This window comes from Gavialis gangeticus, unplaced genomic scaffold (genome assembly GCF_001723915.1).
Source record: "Gavialis gangeticus isolate Ggan-Ray unplaced genomic scaffold, GavGan_comp1, whole genome shotgun sequence".
Lineage (NCBI taxonomy): Eukaryota > Metazoa > Chordata > Crocodylia > Gavialidae > Gavialis > Gavialis gangeticus.
This window is the reverse complement of record NW_017729019.1, coordinates 4,892,937-4,909,007: the sequence shown is the minus strand read 5'-3', so window position 1 is coordinate 4,909,007 and position 16,071 is coordinate 4,892,937. Positions and strand designations below refer to the sequence as shown.

Here is a 16,071-nt window from a genome sequence, read left to right as displayed (position 1 = left end):
ATTCCTGCCTGTGGCAGGGGGTCAGGCTAGATGATCTGTTCAGGTCCCTCCTGACCCTAGCTACTGTGAAACTATGACTTGATGCAGACATCACTGGGTGAGGCTCTCTGGAGTGTGTTGCACATGGCTCAGGCTAAATGGTCGCAACAGCTCCTTCTAGCATAGGAATCGACAGTACCCAAAGTCCTGGAAGGTACCAGGCAACTGTGCAAAACTGTCTCATCAACCTCCCCACTCCCTTCAGTCTTCTCCATCCAGTACCTTTTGCGACATTGCTTTAACTCACTGTGAGATACAAAGAAGATGTAAATCAGGAATCACTGGCCGAAAAACTCTGACCCGCACTCTGTAAAAGGTCAGACCAGACTAGGCTTCTTCTGGTATTGAATATCTTTGAAACTGCATTTCTTCAAGGGAGATAGGCTGGTTTCCATCACTCTATCCACAAGTTTTCAATGTCCCACTGACTTTATTCCTACTGTTGCTTGAAGTTAGGTCAAAGGAGACATCAGGGTGGAGTAGACATGTAAGTCCTTGCAGCTGCACAGGAGACAGACACGATTTTTGCAAACAAAGAGCATGTGGGAAGTGGTTTCAGTTCTCAGGAAGCACTAAGTTTTCTAACTGCATACCTTGGATGGGGACTCGTCTCCTGTTTATCACTGAGAATGGTATGGGGGTGACTTTCAGTCTGGACCAGATGGGGATTGGTGTTCTTCAGCTTTCACACATACCACCCAAGTAGCCATGACAGCAGGGTGCTGATCACAGCATCCTGCTCCAACATCTTCCACAATCCATGGCAGCATCTTCACTTAGTACTTCCACTAAAGCATTCATAGGTGAGTAGTTAATGCCTGGGTTAGGTTTCAAGGGCAAAATTTTATTATTATAATGAATGGGAAGCCACAATTCTATCCAAGGGGCTTTTGTCTCAGGTTGTCTGTATATTCAGGCAGATGTCTCTGCTTCAGTTATGCTCAGGCTTATGTTGAAGAACATAATCCCAGTTTCAAGACTTCTGTGGTCTAACATTAACATTTCAGTTCTCCCCTACAATTACGTTGCAACTTCTGTGGAAGACTAGCCACATAAGGAGTGGGTCGCAGTTCCTGAAAAGGCAGTGAAGGGATCCAGGCCCATATAAATATCCATGAGGATCAGGGTCTCCAACCCTCTGACTCTTAGAAGTGGGAAGGAAGCACGGATGACTCAGCAGATGGTCCTCAAGGGATCCTGTTTATCAGAATAAGCCAGGAAAAGCTGGGAAGGAGCCAGACAGATGCACAGCATTGTAAGCATTCCTGGACGGTTCACAAACTGTTGAAAAGGATCCTACACAGTTCTCCCCTAAAATCCTGTGCAAATGTAGGCGAAAACTGAGCTGAGGTTAACCCTTTGCTTTCCAAGGCGTGCTTCATCACAGAGAGCTACAAACCAAAACCCCAGTTCATAATACCCTTGAGCTCTGGGAGTGCTGATCTACATTCAAACTCTAAGGCTTCAAGGCAAGATAAAAATCTCTCTCTTCCCATCTCATCTGCCACAAAGGAAACTTTATCCTAAGTATGAAAAATGATGGTAGCTAAGTGGCTCCCTTTTGTTTTATCCCACATATGGGGAACAAGCAATTACATGGCAGAATTCAGTCCTTGCAAATTTTAGTCCTGATATAAGGAAACAGCTCTTCACATTGTGCTTGAACTTGTGGTTACAGGAAGTCATTAAGGCAATTACTGTGAGTGAATATTTTTACTTTTGGTTTAAGAGGCTTGTCCCTGACCCTTTCAGAATGTGCCCAGTAGTTCTGGATGCTGAGATACTCCAGGGGACTCCAGGCCCATGCACAAGAATTGCCTGCCGAATTCAGGAGGGGTGTTATCCCCATGGCTCCATTTGCACAGCTTTGCCCAGATAATCTGCAAGCCCCATCCGGTCCTCTTTGAATACTGTGGGTGCAGATCAAGCCCCCCAGAGGCGGGATGGGAGGTTCAAGGTTCATCTTCCCTTGCAACATCACATGTAGGCCACTGTCAGCAGGAGGAAACAGGACTCGATAACCCAGTGGCCTGAATGGAGGATGCTAATCTTAACTCTCATCCGTGGTTTGTTGAGCATGGGGACATGTCAACAGGAAGAGGTCAAAGTCAGCAGAGACCTGCTGGCCCCACTCTTAATGGGGCTGTTAAAGCAATTAATCAAAGGCAGAAGCTCTGGTGTCCCATGCAGCTGCCACGGCAGTGCCTGCCTGGATCTGTCAGTCTGGCCTCAGATCCGTCACTCTGGTCTGGCCTGCTGGTTTTCATTTCTACGTGGATTGCCCTGGGTGGGAGCAGGCTGGTTTCTGGAGCTCAAGCCGTTAGGACAGTTCTGGTGTCGGCCCGTGCTGGAAAGGCCGAGGGGAAAAGCGACAGGCTGCCTGGGAGGTAAGGCCAGTGCCTGCAGAGGGGCTTCCAGGGCTCCCTGTACTGGGCTATCCAGGAAGCAGGTATTGTGTCAGCGCTGTCTCCATATCTCTGTACATCTGTCTGCCTCTCTGGCATCTTCTAGCAGGCTCTGTCTAATCAGTCCCTCTGTGCACTATGTTCTTTGGTCAGCTCCCCCCCCCACCACCACACTCCTCTGTCTGTATCTGTCTGTCATCCAGGCATCTAAGCCCCTTGAGGACCACAGAAGTTGATACACCAGATCTTCTATCCAGTTTCCCAATGATCTTCTATCCAGTTTCCTATTTTGGAGAGTCATCAGCACAGATGCTTCAGAGGAAGCCCCTCCCCAGATAATCTTCCCTCATTTCAGTTCAACCAGACCTGGAATAGGTAGAGACTGTCTTATGCCCTGATGAACAAATGCCTTGACCATGTCAGTTATGATCAGTTTGCACTGGGGTAGTCAAGAGCCCCGGCCATGCACCAGTAGTCTGTTGCATGAGGCCAGAGGGTTATAGCACCCTGGGGGGCCTTGAGATCCTTTCTAGGGTGCCATAGGATGCACTTTAGTACTGTTAGGTGTGCAAACACAGTTCACATGATAAACCCAGAAAGGAAATAATGCTATAGATTCCCAAAAAAGGAATCTATAGCATTAAAACCATTACCAGTACTTTTCTGTAGTCAAAAAATGAGTGGAAACGAAGAGCTGGCATTTTCCGAGGGGGGCCTCAAGCCTGTTAAGAGGTACCTTGAGTCTAAAAAGGTTGAAAACCACGGCATTAGAACAGCACAGTCCCTGCCCCAGGGAACTCCTGATGTAAATGCACCTCAGCTGGTCCCATTCACAACATAACCTGCCTGCTTCCCATGTTCCTTGTCTACCGAGCCAAGTGGGCACTTAGCAATGGGAAAAACACGAGTCTCCAAGCGGAGGTTAAAAAGTGCTACACGTCCGTGTTTATTATTAAATATACAAGCCATTCTCTATTTTTAAATAAACATTATTTTTTAATGACTTCATATAAAATAATTCACCATTTCAAAGTATAAAAAAAAAAAAAAAAAAAAACGACAGTCTGAACCAAACAGTAACTCCCCCAAAATCAGAAGCTACTCTCTGATCGGCTAATACACGAGCAAGAACGTGACGGGGTGCCTGGCTTCAGTGCAGCAGCCACAGCTTAGGCAGCTAGGGCCTGATTCTCAGCTGGCGTGAAGTCAGTGGAGAGCTGTCTACTGCCACATCCATTGACTTAGACCTCGTGAGGATCCAGCCCACCAGTGAGAAAGTGGTATTAACTGGTGCAAGTCTGATCTTGCTTACAACACTATCGCTCCACTGAGGTCAGTGGACTAATGTCTGAATTAACCTGAGCATGTAAGATTAGACTCCTGTGGGTGCTTGTAGACGTGCCGCGAGGCTGCTCTGATGCACTGTAATTACAGCACTTTGGAGCAAACTTGTTTAATTGAGTCTACTGGAGCATGTTAATTAGCATGCCAGCCTCCACATCTCATGTATCAGCATCTCTGCGCTTCAAAATGGGGGTGGGGGACACTTTAAATAGAGCTCGTTTGACAAGCTTTAGTAAAGCACCCCCATCACCATTCTGAAGTGCGGGGACGCTGCGGGTGCTTTAATTAGAGTGGCTCTCTGAGACACTCTAATTAAAGCGCCCCCCACCCCCACCCCCGGAGCACGTGTAAAAACACCCTATGTGCCATGGATACCTGAGCTGCGTGTGTATCTCATTCCAGTCACGTGCCACATTGCTCTTTTGGAATGGCTTGTACCTTTGGAGTTAATAAATATGCTTAAAATATTAATACTGTGAATAATAAAAAAGTTGGCTTAAATAGATACCCTTCTACCTTTGGGTAGCATAAAACACAGAGGCTATGACACATGGCCCCAGCTTCCGATTTGGGGCCAGATCTTCACACTTCTGCAGTAAATCAGCACACTTCTGCAGTTAGGCTGATTTGCACCCCCTGAGGCCCTGGGCCTTCATACAAGTTGACATGGACTGGTGGAGGGTCCTGGAGAAGAGATGAAGTTGGCATGAAGGTGGCCAACTTGCAAGGTCCAGCAAGGGCAATCCTCCTACTTGGAGAGGCCATGAGAGGACTCTGAATGGAGTGGAGAGGGGAACCAGAAATCAGTGCAGGTAGGGCACTCTTGGGGGCATCATTGACAGAAGCAGCCTCCACAAACTGAATAACCAGGATTTAGGGACAGGGATATTTTAACAGTGCAATGGGAGACCAGTGGCCTACTGCACCTGGTCTAGCAGTAAGGAGTCCTGGGATCCAATCCTGGCTTTGACTTACTGATTTACTGTGCAGTGTGGGCCAGGTGACTTAACCCCTTCCAGCTATGCAACGGAGATGGCAGAGACCCCCAGCCGCTGAGGGCTAGAAAAGCTCCTGATCATCAGAACAGCAGAGCTGGGAGGGGGCTATACACAGGATTAAAGCCTGGCTCAGATCAGGATGACATCTGCTTGTATCCTGAGCTGCACAGATCACTATCACATACCACAGGTTTGCCACATCCACAAGGTGCATTGATACCCTGGCAGTGTACAAGTCCCACGTGACCCTAGTGAGATACACACGCGAGCTCAAACGCCAGCCTGGGGCTGTGCCTGCTGCACCCACATTACTGGATAAAAAGTCCTTTAGAAAATAAGACATATTCAGTACGTTAAAGCACAGTCATGAAAATCTGGTCCATGACATGAGACCAGCTCATGTCTATTGCTCCACACGCAGGGCCTGACCCGCCGCACCCATGGCTGGCCACGCTTGCACCCTCCAATAAAATACTTTACAGGATAAAATTTATCCAATACATTAAAGCATAAACATGATTAAGGCTGTTCTACCAGCCCGAGGCCAGCTCGGGGTCCTTAACTAACTGGCTGCAGAGTACCAGGAACAGGTTTCCCTTGGCCAGGGACAGGCAGAAGGATGGAATTAGAGGCACAGGATCCAGAAGGAAGAGGCAGGGGCCCAGAGCACGGGACAGGGGCACTGAGCCAGGCCACCCGCAGTTGCTTACCTCTGGCATGTCCTGCACAGGTGCCCACAGGGCAGAAACACAGGCAAAGCAGTGCGTATTCACAGTGCGGAGGTTTGGCTTCCCCTTGGGGCTGGAAACTGGAAGCTCAATCAGCCAGTTTGCTCTCCCAGTGCCAGGTCTCCAGCACCTCTTGGGAATGGAAGAGGGAAGTGGAAGCAAGGACAATGGGGTGCAAGTCCCCTCTCCTCTCTGCCAGGCCCCAACCTCTCAGTGAAAGGTGGGGGTCGGGGCAGATGAGGGAGGGGGTGCGATGCACCACACTGCTGCATTCCAGCCCCATGCATGGGAGCCCCAGCAAGTAGGAAGCCAAACACACCATGCTGCCCCCTAAGGCCTCCAGCCCAGGGCATGAAGGAAGGAATGAAGCAAACACTGCCTGTCACAGCTAGAACCAAGCTCCCAGGTACGGCAGCTCTGGGGCAAAAAGGGGACACGCAGGTGGGGATGTACTGGCCGATGCATGTAGCTAATGGCATCCTGAAGGGGGTGATCTGCCCAACAGGCAGCTGGCGGTCATCCGAAGGGGGGGGATCATCCCAAATTGCGGCATGCTGGGGCGGTAAGAGCGAAGGGTCAGGAGACAGACAGGCTCAGCTCATAGACAGGTGGCAGGGCAGGAGTAGCCCTAGCAAGAAGCCGCTAATCCCCCTCCTCACCCTCACCAGGGAGCCAATCTAGGAAGGACAAGGAGAGCCCAGGTTACTGCCCTCTGGTCCCTCCCATCTGCAGCATCCACCTGGGATCCAGAGTCACTGGCAAGGAGCATACTGGGAGCAATGGTGAGCAGGCAGACGCAGCGCAGTCCTCCCTTGCTGCCCAGGCATGCCTCATCACGGAGCTTTCCATGGCACCGCCAAGCCTGGACCGAGCCAGTGACTACTAGGCTATCCTACATGGCAAGAAAGTCCCTCTGGAGTCAGCAGACCCTCTGTGCCGTGGAGCGCGCCGGCACCACGATTCCAGGCCTGCCTCATCAGAAGCAAGCCACTGTCCTTCCCAAAGCAGGTCTGCGGGGGCCCTGTCCCCCGTTCCTTCGAGGCCACCCCGGCTCCTCCATTGGCACAAGGCAAGAAGAGCAGTTCGCTGGGGCTTGTGGCAACATGGAAACTGGGCTCCGGTACCAGAAGTAGCTAGTGTCCTTCTTGTTTTTTTCCTGATGATGTTTCAGAGACAGGAAGAGCAAGAGCAAGAGACAGAGAGAGCCTCATCATCACCAGGGTGATGAAGGTGGGGTCCAGCTAGTGCAGATTTTCCTCCAGACAGTGCTGAGATTCCCCGCCTCAAGAAGCGAAGGGAGTCCAAGCCCCACACAGCTTCGCTGCCCATGACGAGAGAGGCCCAGCTGGAAGGGAAAGGAGACAACGTGAACCCGATGCACTGCCCCCCTGTAGGGAGCCATGGTGGGGCAGGGGATGCCCGCAGAAGGGTGAGCCTTCACATTCAGCTATGCCCTAGGCTGAGGGAGCAAGAAGTTGGTTGCTACTCTAGTTGGCACGTCTGCCAGAAGCCGCCTGCCCCCTCGGGGGAAGCCGCCGAGCCCTGGGGCGACACGACTGTCTATGCTGTTCATGGACCCAGTGGCACTAACCTGAAACCAGCCTAAGTGAAGCGACAAAGCAGGGTTGTAGTGACAGCCCCGGAGATCACAAGTGCATACGTAAAGGGGATGATCAACCCAGGGGCCGAGGGCTGTGGGACTGTGTCGAAGGGGAGGGAAGGGGAGGACTAGTGTGTGACACTGGCTCCCTGCCAGTCAGTGACTCCACATCAAACGGGTCCAATCTGTAGGTAAAAAGGGGACCTCCCCCCACAGCCCTGCAAGCACCTCTGGGATCCGAGAGCACACCCGGGGCCCTTCCTTCCCTGCCCACCTTCAGTAGTAATGGCTTCATAGTTCAACATGGGTCACTCCTTGGCACCTGGTAACCAGCTCCATCGGCACTGCTGTGCTAACATGACTGAGCTCAGCGCAGACCCAACAACTGACCTGATCCCCCTCGGCAGTATCTTTTCACAGAGCCGCTGTCAGGGCAGCGTCACATGCCAAGAGGAACCAATTTCTCTCTCGTAGAAGCTCGCGGGCGTGAGCTACTGCTGCTATTCCCTATTCCACTTAATGGCACTACACCCACATAAGCCAGGGCTGGATACAGTCCTTAGCCACTGGATGGCTTTAATTAAATTCCTTGTTGCTACAGTCCCTGCACAATCCCTAGGTGACTTGGAACCTGCTAGCAGCTGGCTGGGCATCAGGGGATCAGCTCACAATAGGCTCCCATTCTCCTCCAAGCTTGTGCCACAGGCCCTGGCAATAGGGAGGGAGGAAGTGGGGGGGCTTACCTCATAGCTCTCTCTGCACCTGCAGCTCCAGACAGGCCTGTGCTTCATGCAGCAGCCTGCAAGGGGAAGCAAAGCCCAAGGGTTAACACGGAGGCCAGAGGTGAGGCCGAGCGATAGCCAGAGGGAGGAGAGGTGTGACACTGTAATCCTCCCTGCTGCTCTGTCACCTGGTGGTGAGGATGGCGAGGAATTCGTGGGGAGGCAGAGACATGGGTTTGAGCTCTCAGCAGCAAGGGCCTGCAGCCCAGGCTGTTCCTGCACGAGTGCTCTCACCAGCAGGTTACTGGGCCGTGGGACTGTGTCAAAGGGGAGGGAAGGGGAGGGCTACTGTGTGACATCCCATTACTGATGCTCCGAGCTGAAATCCGTGCCGTGGACCTAATAGATCAGGTCTCTCCAGGGCTCCAGACAGAGTTTGAACCACTGTATGAACCGCTCCCGCCACAGTGTGAACCACTGCAGAGCTTAGACCCTAGCTAGGCACCTCGGCAGCTGCCTATACTGCCTCCAAGCTACCCCTGGAACTGCATCTGAAAAATAAGCCTCACCTCCCTCTTCACCTCAGGAGCTACATGCCCAGAAAGCAACATCTCCTGATTGTATACCCCATGCCACAGAGTCTCCACAGCCTCTTACCTTCCCTCCTGCTGTTCCAGGTCATTCCCTCTCATTTGCAGCTGTCTTTCCAAGGTCTGCATGAAGGAAACAGAGGATGAGCACTGAGACAGGGGCTGGAAGGAAGTCAGGAGTGAAGTGGGGCCAGGCTGCCTCAATGAGAAGAGCTGCTGGGTGGGTCCTTTCCCCTCACTCCCTCCACTGGGCAGTGTCCTCAGTGATGCTGGGGGACAGAGTCCTCAGCGCTAACCAGAGCTGGGGATAGGGAATATGGGTGGAGGCAGGCAGGGGACTGCAATGGGAGGCACTCCCTGCCCAGCAGTGCATCACTAAACACCCTTCCCCACCTTGGCCCAAATCCCACTGCAGTCACAGCCCCCCAAACAGTTCTGCCCTTCTCTAGCACTGCCCCTCCTTCCCCCAGCACCTCCAAGCATCTTGCCATCTCCTTTCACTGGTGGGGAAATCGAGGCAGGGAGCAAGCTCCTGAAGTCAGCAGCAGAACTGGGAACACAACCCAGGTGTCCTGACACCCAGTCTCTGCTCTGAGCACTAGGACCCCAATTCAACGTGTTCATTGAAGAGTGGGTTGCTCCCAAGGTGCCTCCAGCTCTTGGGCTGATAGTGAAGAGTTGGAAGGAGGTGATGCATACTTAACCCATGAGCTAGCACTGCTGCTCCTGCCCACCGGCCTGTGCCATGTACCCCACAGCTGCTAAGAACAGCTGTTCTCCTACATGCCAGTACCACGGAGTCCTTTGCACTATGGAGCAGATTTATGGTAGGGATCTTACCCTGGATTTATGCTTGTAGAAGAGCAGGCCTCCCACTGCCAGCAGGACTGCCAGGATGCTAACTGCCAGCGTGTATATCAGGGGCTCCCAATTGCTCTCTTTGAGCTTCGCCTCCTTCCTGCGCTGGTCTGTGTTCGGAGGAATGAAGTTCAAGTCAACCCAAGGCCCTGCCATGCTGTCATCAGGCTCATTGAACCTGGACAGCCCCTGAATTCTTCCCCCCACTCTCTTCTCAGGGATGTGCTGTGTGCCTGGCTCTCTGCCCTGCCCTGCTGGGTGCCAAGGACTCTCCCAGGGGTGCTTTTCAGGAGGGGTTGGGATGTCAGTGGTGGCTGCCATCCTGGAGAAATGATGCTGCGCTACTGAGATTGGCTCCTTGGAACTCAGAGTTGGGCCAAGTGACAGCTCGCTGAGCAGGGGCGTTCCTGAACTGTCAGCATAGGCCAGCCCCAAGGCATCCTCTGCCTCCACGCTGACAGGGGCAGGGCTGGATGTGGCATCGATGCTGCTGGCTTCCATCGAGTGATCTCTTGGCTCTGTCTCTGTGGGTGCCTGGGCAGCAGAGGTGGCATCTTCCACTGCCCTGGTATGCAGCCTTTTTGTGACAGGCAATGGATTAGGTGAAGCAGAAATGAGCTTGCCATGCCCAACCAGCCCTAGCTGCATGCTCCCAGCTCTGGTGGACAGGAAAGGATCCTGGAATCCATTCTCATCCCTCTGTAGCATCCTCTCATCAGGAGCTGAGCTAGGTGGAGAGATGAAGAAGCCCTTGGTACTAGGGGGCTCTTGGCTGACAGCTTCAGCAGGGTCCTGGAGGGATTCATTGCTGGTGGACTCATCCCCATGTCCCTGTGATGCTGGCATTGGCTCCGATTCTGCAGGTGGTGAGGACGTGGTAGCAGACGTGCCAGCCCAGGGGCCCAGGAGCTCTCTTGTACCTGTGCTGCTGTGTGTGCTCCTGAATGCCTGAGGCCTGATGCTGCCATCTAGTTTGGTGGGAGTCTGCAGGGTATCAGGCAGGCTGTGTGGTGGGTGGGTGCCGGCAGCAAATTCCTCGCTGCCTTGGCGGGCTACAGTGGAAGGGAAGGGCTTGGTGACAGAGGCTGGAGGGAGAGAGGTTGAGGGTCGCCCAGGGATGGGGCTTGCTGTAGGGCAGTTGCAGTTCTGGGCAGCCACACCTGAAAGAACCAGAGAGAAAGAAGGGCCATAGAGTCACCAGCCTCCAGAGAGAGCAGGGGACAACCCCTTCCCCCTGTCCCAGGGCAAAGCCTGAGCTTGGGCAGGCTGATGCCAGAGCCACAGAAAGGGGCCCAAAACAATATGGAGCTCAGAGAGCCCAGAAAGAGGGGTTAGGACACAACATTGGGCAGAGCGGGGACAGGCCATGGGGAGGGGAGGGGAGGGTCCCGGAGGAGTGTAAAATGAGACCGCCCAGGGAGTCAGGGAAGAAGCCTGTGAGCTGGGTGGATGGAGCAATTAGTGGTTAGTAGGAGATGTGCTTGTTTCCTGTGAGCAGGGACACGGGCACAGAGGGAAGGCAGCAGAGCGAACAGGCTGGCATGGTCCTCACAACGGCAGCCCCTAATCCGGCAGGGATCTGAGGTTCAGGTTGTCGCCAGCAGCAGGGGGCCCAGCAGCAGGACCAAAGGGAGGGGCTGTTAGTTTCCCATCGTCCCCTCGACTCAGACAAGACACAGGACAGTCCCAGCTTGTGATGAACACAGATGATGGATGACAGCTGCTTCGTGGTAAGCATGCAAACATACAACATGGAACATGGACCCCACGGCGGCACAGAGGAGAACGCTGCCTCTTCCACTCCAGCACGGCAGTGCTCCCCAAGGGGTAGCCAGGCAGCCCTGCAACTTGCCTGGGAGGCCTGAAGCACTGTCCCCCCGGTGGGGAACACTGAGGCACAGAGCAGTGAAGTGACTTAGCCAAGGTCACCCAGCATGTCAGTGGCAGAGGAATCCAGGCGTTCCAACTCCCAGTGCTGCGCTCTTGTCTCAAGCCCAGGCCTCAGGCCTGCAGCCCAACCTGCGTCAGCTCTGCGGTTTGGCTGGAAGGGTTTTCATGCTGCTAATATCTGCACCTGCCTCTGAACTTCCTGGTTTCAGTTCAAGTCAGAAATAGCAGAGACGAGAGCGTCATCCTCCATCAACACGGCCAAACACATAGCCCTAAATGTGCAGCAAAGGGAGGCAGAGACTTCCAGCCCATCCCCCCTCAGCTGAGGACCTTCCTTTGAACTGAACCTTGAGCTTCATTTCTGAGAAGCAATGGTAGCAGCATATACCTAGGTGTGCACTGTGAATGTTCACTCCCACATCTCTCCACCCAGGGAGGTGCAAGCAGACAAATGCAGCCCAGAAACGTCAAGAAAAGCCCATGTGTGGAAACAAATGCTTATGGGTGTGCAAACCCATGTGCACACATAGACACACACATCAGACAGATGCATCCATAAAAGCTGCAAACAACATGCACATGCGTTCAGAGGGAAGAAGCTGCTCTAGGGTCCTTACCTAGTGATGAGGTCTCCTGTTTCTTGGAGGCTGAGCACAGCTTCCGGTAGGTATCACTGCAGTCCTGTCTGAAATCTACCTTCTGGTCCAGGAGGTCCTTGACCTTGGAGAAGAACTTCTTCACCAGTCCCAGCATCTCCTCGGGAGGGGTACTGAACTTCTTCACGCAGGCCTGGGAAAGCTAATGAGAGAACTTGGCTCAGAAACCAGAATATGGACCAGATGGCAGAAACAATGTTATCGCCCTGCTTGCACTGACTCCTAAACATTAATCAGCGCCACATCCAGAGTATGACCTGACTCTCCCCACAGAACCCCCAGGAAGGCAGTGGTGGGAAAGCAGGATCAGGCCCACTGAGTCTGACGCAGCTCTCCCTGAAACCAAAGGGAGTTTTGCCACGTCCCCCAGGGAGAGCAGGATCGGGACCATTCACCCACTGGGCACTAGGCTGCAGCAAATGCAGGCAGAAGAACACCAGCAAGATGAACATGGCTGGGCTGGGTTTGCCCAGGGGTCCGGCTGTGCCCCGAGTCCTCTGGTGACTCCTGCCTAGTGCAGGTTGCAGGGGAGCTCACAGGCAGAGGAAGCCTGATGGAGGCAGCTGGGAGCGCAGCCCATCGCGCAAGAGGTTAAGTAGCATTGACAGCGTCCTGTTATTCGTAATGTCCACACAAACTGGGAACTAGCTTGCACCTAGGATTGCCCAAGACACCTTGCTGCTCAGAGACCCCCACCCAGCAGGATGGCTCTAGGGTCTCTCAAGACCTCCAAAGACTCTTGAGCACTTCCACTGCTCTGCACACGGGAGGCTCTAGCAGACAGCTGGACTGGCTGGGAATCTTCCCAGCTCTGTGGTTTCGGCTCTGCTCTTTCATCTGCCAGGCTGGGATCCTGCTAACCATCCACCCACAAGTCCAGCTCCTCTCTTAATTAGCTCCGCATGGATTTGATGATCGTTCCTGTCCAATAGTGACCACAGTTCATGGTTAAGGGCATGGCCCCTGCAGTTCCCCGTGTTGTCCCTTCCCTGGCTTAGACATCCTCCCTGCTTCAGGGACCAGAAGAAACCAAGCAGCTCCCTTCCACTGAGGGCCACGTGCCCTCCTCCTGGTCCCCGATAGAGCCTGGTATCCGGAGGTACCTCTTTCTCCTCTTCGTCCTGCTCCTCAATGCATATTTCTTCATTCTCATCGATCTTGGTGTACATGTCTCTCACGTTCTTTGCTTTCTCAAAGTTGGATGAGTTCTTCTTGTACACCATTTTATCCAGGATATTGTTCAGTTGTGGGAAAGCTGCCTTGACAAAACAGATCGGCTTGTTCTGGGAGGCAAAAAAAAATCAACAGGTTAGTGTCCATTATACAAGTGCACGATGCAGCTCAGCACACCTGCATAGCCTGATTTGCACCTGACCCAAATGGAGGGGCCCTGTAGAAGGAGCTGTCAGGTGTGTTTCAGAAAGTGGGTGACCCCAAACAGATGCATTTTTCATGATGAAAGGTATAAAATTCCCCAGAGGTTTCTGTTGCAGCACAGTGACACCTACAAAACCCAGTTATGATTGGGACCTTACCAGGCTAAGTCCTGGATATACAGCTATTAAGAGACTCATGGGTTTGCTAAATGGCCAAAAGGGGGGGATTACCAGCACTATTCTGCAGGTGGGAAACTGAGGCATGGAAGGATTAAGTGACTGTGCAAGCTCAAACAGGTTGTCTGCGGCAGAGCTGGAACCTAAACCCAGATCTCTGACAGCTGAGGTATTTCAGCCACAAACCCTTAGTCCCCTAGAGACCTGCTTAACCTCCTCCCTGACCACCATTCACCGTAGCCGGTCCCTAGCTGCCATGCGCACTACAGTGTGACCTTATGAGGCCTGTCTCAGCTCCAAGCAGCAGATAAAGTCCACTCACCAACTGCTTCTCATCAATGTATTCAAAGGAGACCTTGCAAGCGTTCATCATCTGTGTGTCAATCTGCAACAGAGAACCACCAGGTTAGACAGCGGCTCCTTCACACTTCCATCTAACCAGGTGCCAGATCTGTCTGAGGCCTCACAGACCCTGCGGCGCAGGATGAGCCCAGCTATTCTGGATAGGACCCACTGCCCCACGGGGCAACCAGAGTCAACGGCCTGATATTCCAAGCCCCAGGCATGCTACAGCAGGGCTCGCTAGCAGTGCAGACTCAGCTCTTGAGGTGCTGCATACCTGGCACAGGCATTCATCACCTCAGCTACAGAAGGAGCAATCACTTCTGGGTATCCACGTGGATCTCAAACCCAGCCGGCACTCCTACTCTGCACACACCCTGCAGGGGACAGCCCATCTCATAAAGAGACAAATGTATCCTGGCTGGACTTTCTGCCCCTTGCTCCCACAGCTGTCGCTCCTCTCCCTAGGGGGAAAAGAGCTTTCTGTGACATGCTCTGGGATCCATAGTGCTAGAAGGTGGAAACGGCACGATGCATTTATTCTGTGCAATTCAGACGGTCCAGAGGCAAAGCAGTCAGAAGGTAGGCGGCACTGTGCTACGAACAGGCGTAGCCCGGTTGAGAACGTCATCTTGGGATTGTTCCTAATCTTCCCCCAAACAAACAAGGAGATGCCTGGGCAGAAGAAACCATTAAATCCCCTTTCTCCTTTCCCCTTTCTCTTTCACGTGCTGAGTCAGCAGTTTACACAACGACTTCACGGGGGTCCCAGAGCCGCAGGACTCTCTGTGTCTGAAAGGACCCCTGAGCCGGAGAGGTTTTCTGTTTCAGAAGGCAAAGCTCCTTTGAGGAGTGAGAGAATGATTTGGAGCCTGCATTTCAGGCTGAGAAGGGATAGGGCTGCCAGGAGAGCATGTCTTATTGTGAACAATTGCTTCATTATCTGCAGAGGGAAACAGGCCTGCAGTGAGCGGGAGGTTACTAGAAAACATTTATTCGGAACAGAGCCAGGGAGGCTGCGTGGGTAAGGAGGGGTGTGGGGCTGCGATCACTGCACCAGCCTGAAGAATGCCAGAGGGAAAGTACCTCTGGCAGCCCAGAAACCAGCAGGTTTCATTTGAACTACCCGACTCCAATCTTTGTGCCCGATGGTTGGGATGGCTCACCAGCTGCCGGAAGGAGGGCTCAGCTCAGCTCAGGATGTGGCAGGCGCTGAGACACGGGCACCTGTGCCAACGCAGCAGCCCCGGCTTAGTAACCTAAGCCTTTGACTGGCAGCACCACATCTGGATCGACAGCCTGGCTCCTGCCATGGAAGCTGAGCACTCTTGAAGTGGCAGCAGCATGTGGAGCCCGAGGTTAAGCATTACCTGTCTCTCTTTTAAAATTCAAGTGACCTCTGTTCAGTTGAGCTTACGCCACTTGGCACCTGCTCGCAGCCCACAGCCCTGAAAAGTGTGCTAGCAAGGCCCTTCTCAAAGTAAAATAGCACTGCACCACCCCCCTCCAGCTGCTTCTCTTCCATTTACATACTTCTCTATCTATCCATCCCCATACACACCTCTCTATCTGTCTGCCTATGAGCTATGCCCTTACACAGTCATCGTCTGCCTGCCTGCCTGCCTGCCCTCATGGTGAAGATTAGAGGGGGGTGGCTGGACAGACAGACAGTGGATAGACAAGCACACAGCGTATGTGGGGAAGGCTGAGTAGAGCAACAGAGAGAGTGGGGAGAGACAGCGTGTGCGGGACAGAGATGCATTGGGAAGGATGGATTAACACACAACTGATTTTTCCTTGCTTCCCTCCGTCCCTTCCTCTCTCTCCTGACTGCTACCACTCTCCATCCTTCCCCGCCACTAGTGAAAGGGAAAGCAGCGGGTAGCTGCACAGCTCCAGCCCAGCTCTATTTCTCTGCTTCTCGTTCTGGCTGCTCTGTGTTCATGGCCCAGTCCCAACAATCCAGTCCACCCGGCTTGATAGAGCTGATTCCTGCTCACAGCAAAGCCCCATCTCTCCCGGGCACAAGACCTCCCTGGGAGATGTCTCCGCTTCCCTCGGCTCCACGCGGCACCTGCCTCCCCCTTGTTTTGAAAGATGCCTGCCCGGGCTGTTTCTCTCCGCGTGGTGCTCTGCTTGGGGAGCTCGCCCTGCCATGCCTGCTCACCTGGAGCATACAGACTCATCCCAGCTGGGGCACCTGGTCTGTCCCAATGGTGCCACAGTTCCCTGGCATAAACAGCAGCCTCGCTACTCCCAGGCACCCACCTCAGCAAGTACCACCCTCCCATCAGCATGCACCGCTGGCAGCTGAGGCAGGCATCGAGCAGCTTCCCCTGGCCCCTG

The 16,071-nt window shown here is 53.3% G+C and overlaps 1 protein-coding gene across 2 annotated transcripts in view; it reads right to left on the bottom strand.

Annotated features, from left to right (window-relative positions):
• Window positions 1–4,086: 4,086 nt before the first annotated feature.
• CSF1 (colony stimulating factor 1) overlaps window positions 4,087–16,071 on the bottom strand; it is a 17,790-nt gene continuing 5,805 nt past the window's right edge. The window contains exons 2-8 of one of the 2 annotated variants that reach the window (XM_019513871.1): window positions 13,706–13,768; window positions 12,934–13,113; window positions 11,792–11,972; window positions 9,267–9,394; window positions 8,494–8,549; window positions 7,858–7,913; window positions 4,087–6,859 (exon numbers count right to left, since the gene is read on the bottom strand). In XM_019513871.1, the coding sequence (XP_019369416.1) occupies window positions 7,859–7,913; window positions 8,494–8,549; window positions 9,267–9,394; window positions 11,792–11,972; window positions 12,934–13,113; window positions 13,706–13,768 (663 nt within the window). In that variant the 3' untranslated portion in view covers window positions 4,087–6,859; window position 7,858. Of the gene's footprint in view, window positions 6,860–7,857; window positions 7,914–8,493; window positions 8,550–9,266; window positions 10,445–11,791; window positions 11,973–12,933; window positions 13,114–13,705; window positions 13,769–16,071 lie in introns of both variants that reach the window. The other variant, XM_019513870.1, reaches the window with a different exon arrangement.